The sequence below is a fragment of the Canis lupus genome, chromosome 4 (genome assembly GCF_011100685.1).
Source record: "Canis lupus familiaris isolate Mischka breed German Shepherd chromosome 4, alternate assembly UU_Cfam_GSD_1.0, whole genome shotgun sequence".
In the NCBI taxonomy this organism is placed as follows: Eukaryota; Metazoa; Chordata; class Mammalia; order Carnivora; family Canidae; genus Canis; species Canis lupus.
Window position 1 is genome coordinate 53,576,699 of NC_049225.1, and position 14,966 is coordinate 53,591,664.

Here is a 14,966-nt window from a genome sequence, read left to right on the forward strand (position 1 = left end):
TGCCGGAGGGAATTAGGCAGGAAACAAGCTTTGGCTGGGAGACCGTGACAGTGGCTCCAAATCCCTGGCTCAGATGACCTGGTTGAACCAAGCCAATTGGTCTCCCTGTGGTGTTTACAGGCTGAGCCACCACCACCTGCAGTCTGCAAGTAAACAATGTCTATCCCAAGAAGGAAGAAATGAACAGGCAGGTGCGGCTTGCTTCTCTCTGCCTCTTCCCCTGTGTCCGTGGTCTGGAGCAGTGGGAACTTGGCTTGGCCTCTCACAAATCATTCCCACAGCCGAGTTGACAGGGGGAAACCGGGTGAGCCGTCCACATGTTTCTGTTTTGCATGCTTCCTTCTGGTGTAGTCCCCCCGTCTTACTTTCCCAGCCTTCTCACTATACCCCTTAAGAACTTAAGGGTATCTGTGGGCCCGACTGGTTTAAGAACCAGAGCCGTATGCCAGATGTCTCATTCGGACCCCAGAGGAGGAGCAGCTACAGCAGCAGCAGACTGCAAACCTGTGTGACTCTCAAGTGCCTCCCCAAGGCTCATAAAGCCATGGCCCCATCCAAGAATCTCCATAGTGATTGTGCTTCTCTCCTGGGAACATGTTCCTTGTGACTGGAGAAAACAGGTAGGGTTTATACCAAATGGAAGCTTCAGGCTGTTAATACAAATAGAAGAGTTCCTCTGAGTTTCCAGTTTGTTCCTGGGCCCCCTCTTCTCTCCAAAGCAGTATGTGGGAGACTTTAATTGAAGTAGTAATACATGATCATAATAAAAATGAATTCAAACAGTATAAAAGAGAGGGTACAGTGAAAGATAGGTTTCTTTCTCATCCAGGATTTCCAGATTCCCCCCCACCCCACCAGAGGCAGCCATTGTTACCAGTTTCTTGTTTATTCTTTTAGAAATATTTCTTGTGAAAGGAGAATGTTGATAGGTAATATAGTGTTTTATAACTGTATTTGGGCTGATACCAGTCAGAATTGCACGGCATCAATGGATACTTATAAAATACACCAGTAAAAAGATGTGGCAAATCATTTCACTGTGGATGTTGTGCGCCAAGGCCCTTCATGCCTGTCTGATCAACAACTCATCCTCTAAATGTCTGCCTGACTTCTTGCATGCTACAAATGCTTTGCAAAGTAACACAAATTATCAATGTAAGAAGGAAAGGTTATTTGTGAAGGAATCTAGACAGTACTGGAATGAAGTGAACCCTAAGTGAACATGTGGGTCCTAGCACACCCTGTGTGTATATATGTGTGTGTCTGTGTGCTTAACTCGCTCTTTGCCAGCAAGAGAGGTACTGATTGCAGTAAAACGTTATTTTTACCTCATTGGTAAGTTGTTTATTTTTAAAGAAAATGCTTATTGAAAATTATTATTGCATAACTAGTGTGTTAAACGTTCAAATAGTCCACAAGTGTCAAGTTAAAAGAAATGAAAGTTCCTTAACCCTTCCCACCATTCCAACCAATTGCATTCCCCATCTATAATCACGGTTGGAGAATACATAACTGAAAGACATAACTGTGTGTATACAGGGTGTTTCTTAATCCAAATAAGATTATCCTATACATAACATTCTGTAATTTTTTTTCTAAATGAACATTATGTCTTAGGCACATATAAATCTATCTCATTCTTTGAATGGCTGCAGAGTATCTTATGTACGTATGTCTGGCAAGTTTAATTACACAGAAAGTCTTTCCAGGATATACAATAAATTATCTTATAGCAGCTCTGTCCTCAAAACTCTGAGGCCCACCCTTACTGTGGTTATACTTTACTCCAGGTCCCAGGACTCATATCTGTGAGAGAGGGCTGGAAAGAGAACATGAGGTTGAAAATGAATGCAAGAGAACGTGTAAGAATGTGTGCATGATGGCCTGGAGGGCACTCAGAATTTAGAACCAAGGGACCTAAGTCTGAGACCTCACTCCACACCTCCCAGCTGTGTGGTCTTTGAACTTCGCCTTCCTCAAATCATTTTCTCCTTGTCTTTGCCTTTGGCTAGACTGGCATCTCCTGTGGGCTTTTTTTTTTTTTCTTTTCCTGTGGGCCTTATTCAGTTTTACAGATGGTATTCATGGTGCAAGGACTGTGAGTGGGCGGTGGGGGTGGGGGCTGGTGTCAGGGCCCCACTGGGGAGTAAGGAGCCAGTTCACCAGAAGACTGGGATCTGCTCCCAGCTGTAACAGTAACTCACTGGGTGACCTTGCGAGTTCCTTTTTCTCTGGGCTTTGGTTCCTCTCATCTGAAAAATAAAGTAGATCAGATCACTCGAAGGACTATTCAGTGTTGGAAGTTCTGTGCTGCAGAGAGTGCACGGTCTCAGGGAGGTGGGCACCTGGGGCAGAAGGAGGTGGCTCATATACCCGCAGCAGTCCATCCCCGTCTGCTGTTTTGCCAGGGAGGGGCATGGCCTTCCCCTTTGAATACCTGGCCTTCCTTCTGAAGAACGTATAATAAACACTGCCTCTGTGTCAGGCACAGAATAAGCCCTCGCAGGGCGGTACCGCTAAGTCATGACAGGTGTAGATTCTAGAGCCAAACCATTCTTGGTGTTTTTACACCTAGTTCTGTAGTGTTGGTTTTCTTGCCTATACAGTGGGAACAGCTGTGACCTCATTGGTGGATTTATAGTAGGTGATGAGTGTGGTCCTTAAAAGAGGGAACTCTTTCCAATCGTGTTGCATCCCCAGTGCCTAAAACAGTTCTTGGCACATAGTAGTTTCCATATATATGGGTTGAATGACTACTGAATGGCTCCCTTACTTCAGTCAGTTATCATAGCCACAGTGCGAGCTGGCCAGCATTATTGACTTGGCACAATGCTAGGAGACGCAAAGCCAGAATTCAGGCCCAGCTGTGTCTCCCTCCCCAGCTTACCCTCCCCACTTGTGCCTTGCCACCCCATCCCTTAGGGAGCTGGTCACCTCTGCACCTCCTTCCTTCTGTGATGCCTTTCATGTTCCCAGTACCTCCTTCTCATTGGATGCAGATTGGGGTGGGGATGGGGAGCAGTGAGGGGAGGGAAGGAAGGGTAACAGGGTGTTTACCTCTTAGGGCAGCCCCAGATGTAGGGACGTGGGATGTGTCCCCGTAGGTTTAGCTCTGAACGGACACATTCCTAGGAAGTACTTCTTGCCTCGGTCCTTCAAGGGTGCATTTGGCTAAGTCCCATGGTCATTCAGGAGTTAAACATGAAAAAAAAAAAAAAAAAAAAGGAGTTAAACATGAATCATCTGCTCCTCCCTGCCTGTCCTGCCCTGCCCTGCCAGGGTTCCTCTGTATAATTTCATTTATATCAGACTCTTAACAATGAGCAATAGGATGGAGAATGGAATAGAAAATAGCGTGGGAGGTTCCAGCCACCCAGCCTCCTGGACTCCCCTCCCGTGCCCCCTGGCTAAGCTCTGCCAGTGCTTACATTTAGCAAATTAGATCAACTGAGGCTCCTGGGAAGATAAATGACCCGTGGGTGCTCAGGGGAGAGCAGCTAGCAGGATTTGGGGGTGGAGATAGGGAAGCCTTTGAGAATTAGATTCTAAGAAATCTATCCCCCTCTCCCCGACTGTTGTTGTCTAAAGCTGGTGCTCACTGTAAAGTGCTGGGGCTTGTGCCAGCTTCTTCTCCAAGCCAGGTAGTCTGGGAGGATGGCCACGGTGCCATGGGGCAGATTACCAGGGACCACAGTAGGGGGACGGGCGGGAAGCAGCCATGAGTCCTATTGCCAGAAGGACCTTCAGTGTCCTCCTGAGCCTGTGCTTCTCGAAGTAGAATCTTCCCACTCTCTGAAGCAGAATTGTCTGGGGCTTTGTGAAAAGACAGGCTCCTGCCACCACGCCTGGGCTCCAGGCCAAACTTCCTGAGTATTACTGTGCAGGGAATTACCGCAGGACTGTTTACAGCGCAGATGCTCCAGCCTACGATTTCTGAGTCTCCTACATTTGTATTTTTAATATGCTCCATAGAATATTCTGATAGGTAGCTCTGGGAGTTTGACCCATCAGTTTGGAACTCACTGATGGACAGCCCAGAGTCTGGACCTCAAACCTTGGGCTCCAGATACCCAGTAGACTTTGTTATTTAATCTCTCCAGGGCCCAGTTTCCTCATCTATGAAGTGGGACTTCTGATGGTGCCTAGTAACACTGATGAAAAAAGAATGACGATTGTAAGCACAGTGCCTGGCCTGCGGTTAACTCTCAAAAAAATGGCATCCAACAATGAAAAGTAGGCTAACAGCCTCCTTCGTCTTATCTCCCAGCAGACTGATATCTTACTTAGGACAGGCCAATCCCACCGCCGGGGAGAGGGACTGGTGCCTGTCACTTGTAACCATCTGTAGATGGGGGCTATCTTTCTGACCCACTCTCCAGGGCTGTTGTGACAGAAGCAGTGTGAGATCATGGTTAAGGCTGTGGGATCTGGAACCAGACTGCTTGGGTTCTTGCTACCTGTGTGACTTTGGGTCAGTTTATTAACCTCACCTCACTTTAGTATTCTTATTTGTACAATGGGGATAATGTTTCTAAGGATCAGAAATGTTGGTGTGAAGAAGAAAATACTCAGCATAGTGGCTGGACCATAGCAAAGCTTCTGTATAGCCACCATGATTCCTATTGTTCACCATGTACCAAGCTTTGGCTTTATCTCTGTTCTGTTTGACCCAGAAGCTTATTCAAGGGAAGCCTGGAACTTTCCACTCACTGGGTGTTATCTTCACAGCCACAACCTGATGGGCACAAAACCATCCTCTGACTTGCTGTCAAGCCCTCTGTTTCCAATGTTTGGAGCCATTGGGGGAAACTGAGGTCATGGGAGGGGCCTTGGTCAGGCGAGATGAGAAGAAAGCTTGGGAACAGGATGCCCACAGTGGCTCTCCCCTCTGCCCTTTCCTGTCTGGACTCGAGAGCGGATGTGACCTTTGCTCTTAGCCCCACTCCCACCCTCAGCTGTTCAGGGGAGCACCTTGGGTGTCCGGCTGAGGGGCTGGTCCCAGATTGCTGCATCAGCCTGGGTGAGGCAACCGGGAAGTCGTCAGGCTCCCTGGCACCAGAGTGAGGTCAGCCAGGGATGGATTCCAGGAAGGCTGCTGCTGATCACAAACTGGCGCTATCTCTCCCACAAGCATCACAGGCTCTTCCCAAAGGGCAGAGCCTGGGTGGGGATTTGAGGGAGGAGGGGTGGAGGTGGAAGCTGGGACAGCCAGACAGAGGTCTTGCCGGTTTGGAGTGACAAAGCCTGACTTGGAGATACTTTAGCTTTTGAACTCTCTGGACAGATGGGGGCCTCAGGTTTGGGATCCCATGACATGCTGCTGGTGCCCTCGGACTCGTTACTGGGCTTCTTCCTCCCCCAGAGCCCTGACTCAGTGCATTCCCTTGCTATAGTATTCATCTTACTGTATCAAGGATGGCAGATACCTGCTACATGGGCCTGTACTCACCAGGGATTATTTGCGATCGTGATCGATAACAGGTCATAGCACTCTTTCTCTCAGAAGCTGCATTGATGGAGTGCTCCCAGGCAGCTGTATCCAGTCCATCCGTGTTGGGGGCGATGAATTCTTTTTGCTGTCTCTGTTATATACTCTAGTGATTTATTCCCAGGTTCAGAGTGTAAGCTTCAGAGGGGCAGGCCCTTTGTCTATCCTGTTCACTTCTCCATGCTCATCAACTAGTTCTTCTATGTGCATGGCACATAGAAGGAGCTCAGGAAATACTTATAGAATGAATGATCATCCTCCAATGAAGCTGTGACTTACTTGAGGACAGGGATTATGTCTAGATCACATCTAGTACAGATTAAGAGTTCAGTGGGTGAAAGAATGTAATGAATGAACACATGTCCTTATTCTGAGTTCAGTGCTTGTATCTATAACTGGGAGCCAAGAGTAGTCACATGTTCTTGGCTTCACTAAAAGACGGCCTCCTTGAGACTATTAGGAGTGCCATCGGTGATGCCTCTGGCTTTGGTTTCTGTACACAAAAATATTTTCATTTAATCATCTGGAATCCTTTTTTTTTTTTTTAATTTTTATTTATTTATGATAGTCACACAGAGAGAGAGAGAGAGAGAGAGAGAGGCAGAGACACAGGCAGAGGGAGAAGCAGGCTCCATGCACCGAGAGCCCGACATGGGATTCAATCCCGGGTCTCCAGGATCATGCCCTGGGCCAAAGGCAGGCGCTAAACCGCTGCGCCACCCAGGGATCCCTCATCTGGAATCCTGTTAAATTAGTAAATTATCATTTGCATTTACACAGGGGAAACTGAGGCTTGGAGTGATTTTTTTTTTTTTTTTTAAGAAGTGCATTGAAGACCATTTGACAGCTTACTGTTGGAGTGAGGACCAAAACGTGGGTTTCCTCACCCCCAGGCCAGTGTTTATTTTCCAGTTTATAGACCATCTTTTTCTGAACCTATAAGTTGCAACTTTTGATTTGTCACATGCGGTGCTTGAGTTTGGGAGGCTTTTTGGAATCCTGGTCTTACCATCCTTTATATTATTAACTGCCCCTGGTGGGCCTTTTTAGAAGCTTTGAGCTTCTTAATTAATAAGCTTTTAGTATCTGAAATTATGTACCACCTTTCATATACACATGCATATTTCTCTGCAGGGAAAGTCTGAGTTTGCATCAGAATCTCACCAAAAGAGACCCCATACTATACATGACCCCATAGTAAAGAAACAGTGATCAAAACCAACCATGTCATTTTGCATATGGAGAAACCGAGGCCTGAGCAAGAGACTTTTCCAGGACTATAGTCTTTGACCAGAGATTCTGTTTCTCCCATTGACAGAGGACTGATTACGGTGAGCAGTAACCTCAGCTACATCATCGAGCCCCTCCCCGACAGCGAGGGCCACCACCTTATTTACAGATCTGAACATCTCAAGCTGCCCCTGGGGAACTGTGGGTTCAAGTACTCCAAGTCCATCACTGGGGACAGGGTCCTTCCTTCTATGAACCAGACCAAGAAACGACCTCGCAGGGTGAGTCTCAGTGCAAGAGCCAACCTGGTGGTATGCTTGTCCCCTCGGATGTCCTTACTTTGGATCCAGGAGTATTCCTAAATTAAAGGAGATGGACAGGAGGGAGGAAATAGCCTTTCTTTTTAATTCTAAGTTCTTATCTTTTTCACTGCTATGTGAGATACCCTTGTATTGGATGGAATAATTGCCTTTGGGAAAAACTTTTGGGAAAAAACACTATGACATTTATAAAACTCTGAGATGCTGATTTCAGAAACTTCAAAATGTGAGAGAAAAAAAACCATGCCTTCCCTTTTGGAATAGCCACTTAACCATATGCACAGAACGCATGTATTTATGTATACTGAAAATAGAGGTATGTGGTTTAAATGCTTTTTGGGAACTTGATTGTCAGCGTGTTCCCTCACAGTATGTTGGCCTGTGAACTAGCCACCCCAGCTTATTGTTTTTTGAGTATAAAGGACTTGACTCATAGTCCCCGAGCAGCCCCATCGATGACCAAGATGACGGGCTGAAGGTGTAGTGAGGGTAATGGTAACTATAGCCAGCATGGTCTCTAATGCCAAGTGTAAAGTCAGTAAGGAGGGCCATTATTAACTAGCATGCCCACCATTTCTACAGCTCTGATCTGCTTATATCTCTTTCTTAGATGAAAAGGGAAGATTTACACTCCATGAAGTATGTGGAGCTTTACCTCGTGGCTGATTATGCAGAGGTAAGGGGGAGCCAATGGGTTTTAGTGGAAAAGCTACTCTCTTGATAGCTGCCATTCCAGGCTTCCAGCCACTTTGGGTGAAATGCTGAAACATTCAACTTTCTCCAGTTGATCATGTGATTTTGGCCTTAAATCTGACCAAGGGCTCTTTTGGCTATTTTTTAAATAGTTGAGGGAAAAAAAAAAAAAAAAAAAAAACGAGAAAAATCTCTTCTGGCTCAATACATTAATCAGATAGAAAATCAGGGCAACTAGTGTTATTTGGATTAACATTTCTTAAACTGAGTCTGAGACCTTTTAGTTAGGGTGTATATTCTTAAGGAGTCCATAAATTCTCTATAGAAATTTCAAAAAAAATTTTTTGCAAAGATAATAAGTATATTCTCAGTCATCTGATTGAATATACAATTTTTGTTCCCATGGGTGGATCCATTTTATAATCATGTGGGTGCCAAATGAGAACCAAATGGTCCTCAAAGTATCAGCAGCACCCAGGAACTTGTGAAATGCAAATTCTTGAACCCCATCCCAGATCTGCTAAATCCTAATCTGTGCAGCTGAGGTCCCGGAATCCATGTTTTAACAAGCCCTCTGGGTGATTCTGGACACAAGCAAGTTTGAGAACTACTGACCTAAGGAATAGCTTTTTGCCCTTTAATTCTATATTTCTCAAATCAGGTGAGGTTCTCACTGACTGGCCTTGGCTTCTGAGATTTGATGAACTCTCATCCCTCTCAGTCTTTCATTTCATTTGTTCATCAACAGTATCTTGATTTTCTCTTATGTGTCAAGCACAGTACTTGGCCCCAGGAGATTAAGATAGACCTGCCCCTGACACCAAAGTTTATAAAAGTGGCACAAAAACTCAAGTGTGGTGACTGCCAAGATCGATCTCTATAGAGAATTAGAGCAAAGGTCATGAAAGATCTGACATGGCTTTAGGAATTGGGGAAAGCTCCAAGCTGATGATGTTGAAGTTGACACCCAAAGAATGGGATCAGGCTCCAGAGCCCATATTTGCCTAAACTAGCCGTATTTCACGTCCAGTTCTCACTTCATATAGTGACCTAATCACAACTAAGCACATCTGGGCAGGGAAAGTCACGATGAGCTGAACACTCGTCGTGTTCTAATGCTGCCACCTCACCTGGGGTCCCCTAGGACGGAACTCGTCAGAGCTCCACCTGTCTCATGCCCCATCCAGATGATGCAGCTCTTTCCAGGGAGCTTTACCTCCCCAAGGTGGCCTTACCTAGTCCACGGTCCCAAAACACAGATCGTGGAGCAGTGCAGGGCATGGAAAGAACACTAGGCTTCGTGCTGGAAGAGCTGCCTTTGAGAGCGTTAGTATGCAGGAGCACGTGGCCTTGAGCTACCTTAAAGGACAAGGAGTCCTTAACTGGGCAGAAAAGTGGAGGTGAAGGGCATTTCAGGCCAAGGGAGCATCATGTTCTGCTTTGAGAAGAATTTAGCTTTGTAACTGATGTAGGTATTGGTTTCTCCAGCAACCTTTCCATTTTTTTTTTCTTCTTTTGTTTTCCTTTCCAAAGACTGGTGTGCCTGTAGGATGGGGGAGTGGTGTGGGGAGCAAAATCTAAAGCTGATTTAAAAGCCGAGGTGTTCCCATGGTCATGGGGAGAGGTAACGACACTGGCCCCTGCCCGGCAGGACTGCTTTGTGGTGAGAGGGCTGCTGGAAAAAAGGCTGAGTTCCTCTGACTCCAGGACATTTTTCCATTTGAGCTTTTGTTAGATGATCTAAGATCATCTCATACAGTGGTCTTGAAACTTTTTTTTTTAGCCACAGAATCTTTTGTTCAGATAAAGCTCCTGAGACCCCCACAGTTAAGTATATAGAAACCCCACTGCTCTAATGTAAAGGTTGGGTGATCCTCCTCTTCGGCCCTGCACTCTCCCCAGTGCAATCTTGCTGCAGGGTTCTAAGACTGGATGGGTGTGAAATTCTGGAAGCTGAAGAATTGGGGGTGGGTTAGGGATTGGGCATCTTCAATATCATGACCTTCAGGGCCACAGCAAAGCCCCAAGAGGAAGAGTGGCTCCCAAGGGGCCTCTAGGATTATGGTGTGGTTTAGGGCCATCTTCCTGTTCCAGAGGAGAGAGCCTCCAGCACCAGTCCCATAGGCATTGCTGACAGGGCGTGATTCGTGCAGCCTGTGGATCAGGAATGTGCTCATTTCTCAGGGTTCTGGGCTTTGAATGATTCACTGGTGGGGGTTGTAATCAGCCAGGCTGGGTTTGCAGGCTCACAAATCCTCACCTCCCCACACCCCCTCTCCCTGACTTTCTCTCCCAGTGGCCTCTCATCCTCTGCAGGCAGATATGTATTCCTGACAATTAATTAATCTAAGAGGTTGGGAAGAGAGAGAAGGGGAGGGCTGCCTTATCTGTGATTTATAACCTGGTGCTGAGATAGGCCAGGCTCCATCTCTGGGCTCTGAACCCGGTGCAGGGAGCAGAGCCGCCCAGAGAGTGAGTAATTAGAGTAAAAATGACCAAGTAGCTGCTCACTCCCTGAGCCTAGGTGGGAGAGCCTGGGCCAGTCCTCTGTTTATTCATTACTCAGGTGAAATGGGAAATCCAGGCAGGGAAGGAGCAAGATAGGATGTTGTAGGAGGATATAGGATAGTTGTAAAAACAGGCACGCAGAGTGCTGATATGTTCCAGAAAGAACGTGGGGTGGCTGGCAAAGCCCAGGTGATATTCCACGTTTTACTTCCCATGTCACCCTAGAAAGTATAAGGTTGATAGAGTTCTTTCTTTCGATCAGGGGTCTGCAAACTATATTTAGCCTCTGGCCAAAGCCAGCCCACCACATGTATTTGTAAATAGAGTTGTACTGGAACAAATGCTTCCTGCTGTGTGTATTGTCCATGGCTGCTTTGAGCTGCAGTGGCAGAGTGAGCAGAGGTGACACAGTATGTCTACAAAGCCTCAAATATTTACAATCTATTTATAGAAAGTTTGCTACCCCTGCTTGAGGCTCCTCTGGACAACATGGTATATTGTCCAGAGTATATTGTCCATCAGCAACAGTGGTATTATCAGGCAGTTGTTCAAAGATAGGATTAATATATTTGGAAAACAGTGAAATCTGACTCTGATGTTCTAATAAATATTCAATAAATGTTGCAACACTTTCTCTGCAGTGAGACCAATTTAGAAATTGGATCACTCTATTAAGAGAAACTTTAGGATTCACAAGTCATAGGTCCAAGTCTTGGGCTTTGCATTGAATTGAACTCTAGAAAGCAAGGGTGAAGTGAGATGATCCACAGTTCTGACAAGTGACAGTTCTGAGGAGGCCCAGGAAAGTCCAACAGCAATGGAAGAATAGAAGCAGCTGTTTTCTCCCCTGTATCATGGCCAGGACACACCCTCTTTCCAACACATATCTCAACATGTATTACCTGGCTGTTTTTTTTTTTTTTTTTTTTTTAATATTCTTGCTTGGATGTTTTTGTGGGATGGGGTGGAGGAGTGATGTGAAGGGTTGGAATTGAAGTAACATATATACTGTGCACTAGGTAAGTCAGATAGGTACCCGGATTCTCTGTAACAATGGCCGCATACAGGACATGCCCATCATTTGCAAATTTAGGTTGCAATTGTAGCAGATTTTAGCTTTACACTGTGAAGCTTTCTTTCATCATTGCAGCTGAAAGGGATCTGTTCCTTTTCAGGCAAGAATGATAAATATGATGCTATATACTGAAAAGTCTCCCTACCGGTACCCATGGCAGACATTTGTAATTGAGCCCAGCACCCTTTCCTGCTGAACCCCACACAGTCTCCAGAATTCTTCTCACTGTAGAAAGGACTGCCAATCAATCTGAGTGACATGCCAGATGAAGCCTGTTTGCCACAGTCTTAGGGTACTGATTGCCAGCACCATGTTTGTCATTGGCGTGGCCTCCCATTGCAGTTATTTATGTGTCCATTTTAATTGTGTATGCCTTAAATACAGAATCTGTCATTGTTGTTATTTCTGGCTCTCTCTTTTTTTAAAGATTATTTTAGAGAGAAGATAGAGCAAGCAGGGGGAGGGGGAGGGAGAGAGAGAATCCCAAGCAGACTCCTTGCTGAGCGCAGAGCCTGATGCGGGGCTTGATCTCACAATCCTGAGATCATGACCTTGAGTGGGAACCAAGAGTTGGAAGCTTAACCAACTGAGCCACCCAGGTGCCCCTCTCTTTCTGTTTTAATGTAAGGTCCTCTAGGCCAGTACCAGGATCTCACATACTAGTGCCAGGCATAATGCCTCGCACATGGTAGACATTCAGCAGTGATTTGATCAATGTTGATCAGTCGCATTTAGGGAGGCCTCATGAGCTCCCTGTAATGATGGCTTCATGTTGGAGTGATGGCCAAAGCAAGGACCAGATTGGTCCCACTTCTAAGCCCCAGTGAGAGTTTGCAGGAGACCTGATAATTTGGAGGACAGGAGAACAGGTTTGACTTCAAGGGCTAAAGGAAGAGACCTCAATTTACTGTACGACTATTATATGCCTACTGTGTGCCTGAGACTGAGCTGACAGCTGAAGATACCAAGATGAATGTGACCCAGGTTCTGCCCTCCCTGAGCTGACACTGTGGAGGGTGGGTATGTGAGGGGAGAAGAAATTGTATAAAAATTACTGCTTTAAGGGCAGCCCAGGTGGCTCAGTGGTTTAGCGCCGCCTTTAGCCCAGGGTCTGATCCTGAAGACCCGGAATGGAGTCCCACGTCAGGTTCCCTGCATGGAGCCTGCTTCTCCCTCTGCCTGTGTCTCTGCCTCTCTCTCTCTCTCTCTCATGAATAAATAAATAAAATCTTTAAAAACTAATAAAAATAAAAATAACTGCTTATAGAAGGTTGGAGAAAACAAAAGCTAATTGAAAGATAAGAAATGGGTCACAGGAGGGTCCAGGAAGGGGTTCTGGGGCCTCACCTAGCTCTGCTTGCTCCATTCAGTTTCAGAAGAATCGGCGAGACCAGGACGCCACCAAACACAAGCTCATGGAGATCGCCAATTACGTTGATAAGGTGAGACCAGGTGTGTACTTTGTGGGAAAGGTGCCAGCACCTTAGAGGGGCCACAGGACAGGAGATCACATGGTACCTCAGCTGCCTCATGGATTGCTTACCCCCCACAGTTTCTGAGAGGCAATAGCAGTGGCATAGAGGCTTAGGGTAGTCATGACAAAGCCCTCAACTATGTGACCTTAGCCAGCCAGGTAAGTTGTCTTCTTTGGGTTGCAGTTTTGTTTTGTTATGCTTTTAATTTACAAAGCAGAGGGGCTGGCTTAAATCAATGGCTTCAATGGTTTTGTTTTCCTGGTGGAACCCTTCTTTTAAATGAAATCTTATGCCAGTGTCTAATATAAAAGTCAGGTAATGACAAACTCTCTAAACTAAAGCAGGGGTGAGGATCCAGAGTGCTATCCTCTTGCTCCTTCTCCTCACCCTTGCCAATGGCTTCCAGGGAACCTAGGACACGGAAGAGCCCAGTTTAAGAATGCTTTAAGGTTCTCTAAGCTTACTTCCAGGTAAAAAGCTCAACACTTTTTAGAAAGCGTACACTGTGAAGGTTTCTTTCATCATTGCAGCTGAAAGGGATCTATTCCTTTTCAGGCAAGAATGAGAAATATGAGGCTACATACTGAAAAGTCTCCTTACCGGTACCCATGGCAGACATTTGTAATTGAGCCCAGCACCCTTTCCTGCTGAACCCCACACAGTCTCAGAATTCTTCTCACTGTAGAAAGCACTGCCAGTCAATCTGAGTGACATGCCACTGAAGATGGTATCTTCTGCTCATGTGACCACATTTTCTGACTTAGGGGAAGATTGGGGTAGGTCAGCATGGGAAAGATACAGAGCCTTAAAAGTTGAATGGGTTGTTTTGGGCCAATCTATATAGTCTCCATCTGTAAAATGGTTCTAAAATTAGTTATCTCTTAGATTGTGTGAATAGCTAACTTTCCCAGATCAGGACCTTTTAATCATGCCATTAGGAAATACCCAAATTGTTGAATTTTACTAGAACAGGCTGGTCTAGGACTTGGAAATACTTTGCTTATATGAAAAAGGGTATTTTTTATACTACAAAATGCAGTAGAATAGATAACCTTAAATTACAGTACTCTCTTGATAGGCCAGTAGTAAATGGTTTTTAAAAGTTAGATTTTAATGTTTGGGGTCACGGGTCTCTTTGAGAATCTGAAAACAGGGATGCCTGGGTGGCTCAGCGGTTGGGCGTCTGCCTTCAGCTCAGGGCGTGATCCCGGGATCGGGGATTGAGTCCCACATCGGGCTTCTTGTGGGACGCCTGCTTCTCCTGTGCCTGTGTCTCTGCCTCTCTCTCTGTGCCTCTCATGAATAAATAAATAAAATCTTAAAGAGAGAGAGAGAGAGAGAATCTGAAAACATTGTACAATTTCAGGGCACTCAGAGCACTTTTGATGCTTAACTCCAGGCCTATTAGGTATTCATGGTTCCCAGATCTAAAGGGGAAATTATTTTTTTCAAAACAGAAGATAAAGAAGAGAATTTAAATTTTTTTTTGCTGGATTTACCAGCAAACTTGGTAGTGTTCCGAAGTCATCAGATGGGAGAGTTAATGGTCTGTGTTTTTGTTTTGCCTTAGATGGCTCTGGAAACACTGGTCAGTGTTCAGTGGCAGGTGAAAGTCAAACATCAGCATTTCCTGGAAGGAAGGCCTCCAGGGACACAGCTCAGTTGTCTTTCTAGCTCTTAGTTCATTCAACAATAACATTTAAATGATCCTACATCCCAAACACTCAACATCTGGGAAAACAGAAAAAGCTTGTTTCCTGGGGGTATGTATACAGGAGGCAGACCCCGTTCTCACCATGTGACATCTATTGTTCTGGAGACCCAGCAGGTGGCAGACTTGGCTGGGCCTCCCCATTGTGAACTCTCCAGCTGGTCTGGGTGGTAGAACCAAGAGTGCCTATGAAAAATGGAAGCGAGAAGATACCATGGCCTGGCCCGTATTTGAAGCCCCTAGCCTTGCCTGGCTGGTCCCTTCTGGAGAGTAGTCTGAGTTTTCTCCTGAGCAGCTGATTTTAGTCACCCTGGCTAGGGTGAAAGAAGGCAAACCCAACTTCTCTGAGGCTTGCTGATCCAGCAGCTTGTAAAACTGGAAGGAGTGGCACTAATTTGCTGAACCATGAACCCAATCCAAAATGTTTTTCCTTAACTGTGAAAAAGCCAAGTTTTACGTCCTTAAA

At 45.7% G+C, this 14,966-nt stretch overlaps 1 protein-coding gene across 1 annotated transcript in view; it reads left to right on the forward strand.

Moving 5' to 3' along the window:
- Positions 1-14,966, forward strand: part of ADAM19 (ADAM metallopeptidase domain 19) — an 83,270-nt gene that overhangs the window by 39,971 nt on the left and 28,333 nt on the right. The window contains exons 6-8 of the mRNA XM_038534916.1: positions 6,807-6,999; positions 7,649-7,714; positions 12,685-12,756. Of these exons, the coding sequence (XP_038390844.1) occupies positions 6,807-6,999; positions 7,649-7,714; positions 12,685-12,756 (331 nt within the window). The remainder of the gene's footprint in view (positions 1-6,806; positions 7,000-7,648; positions 7,715-12,684; positions 12,757-14,966) is intronic.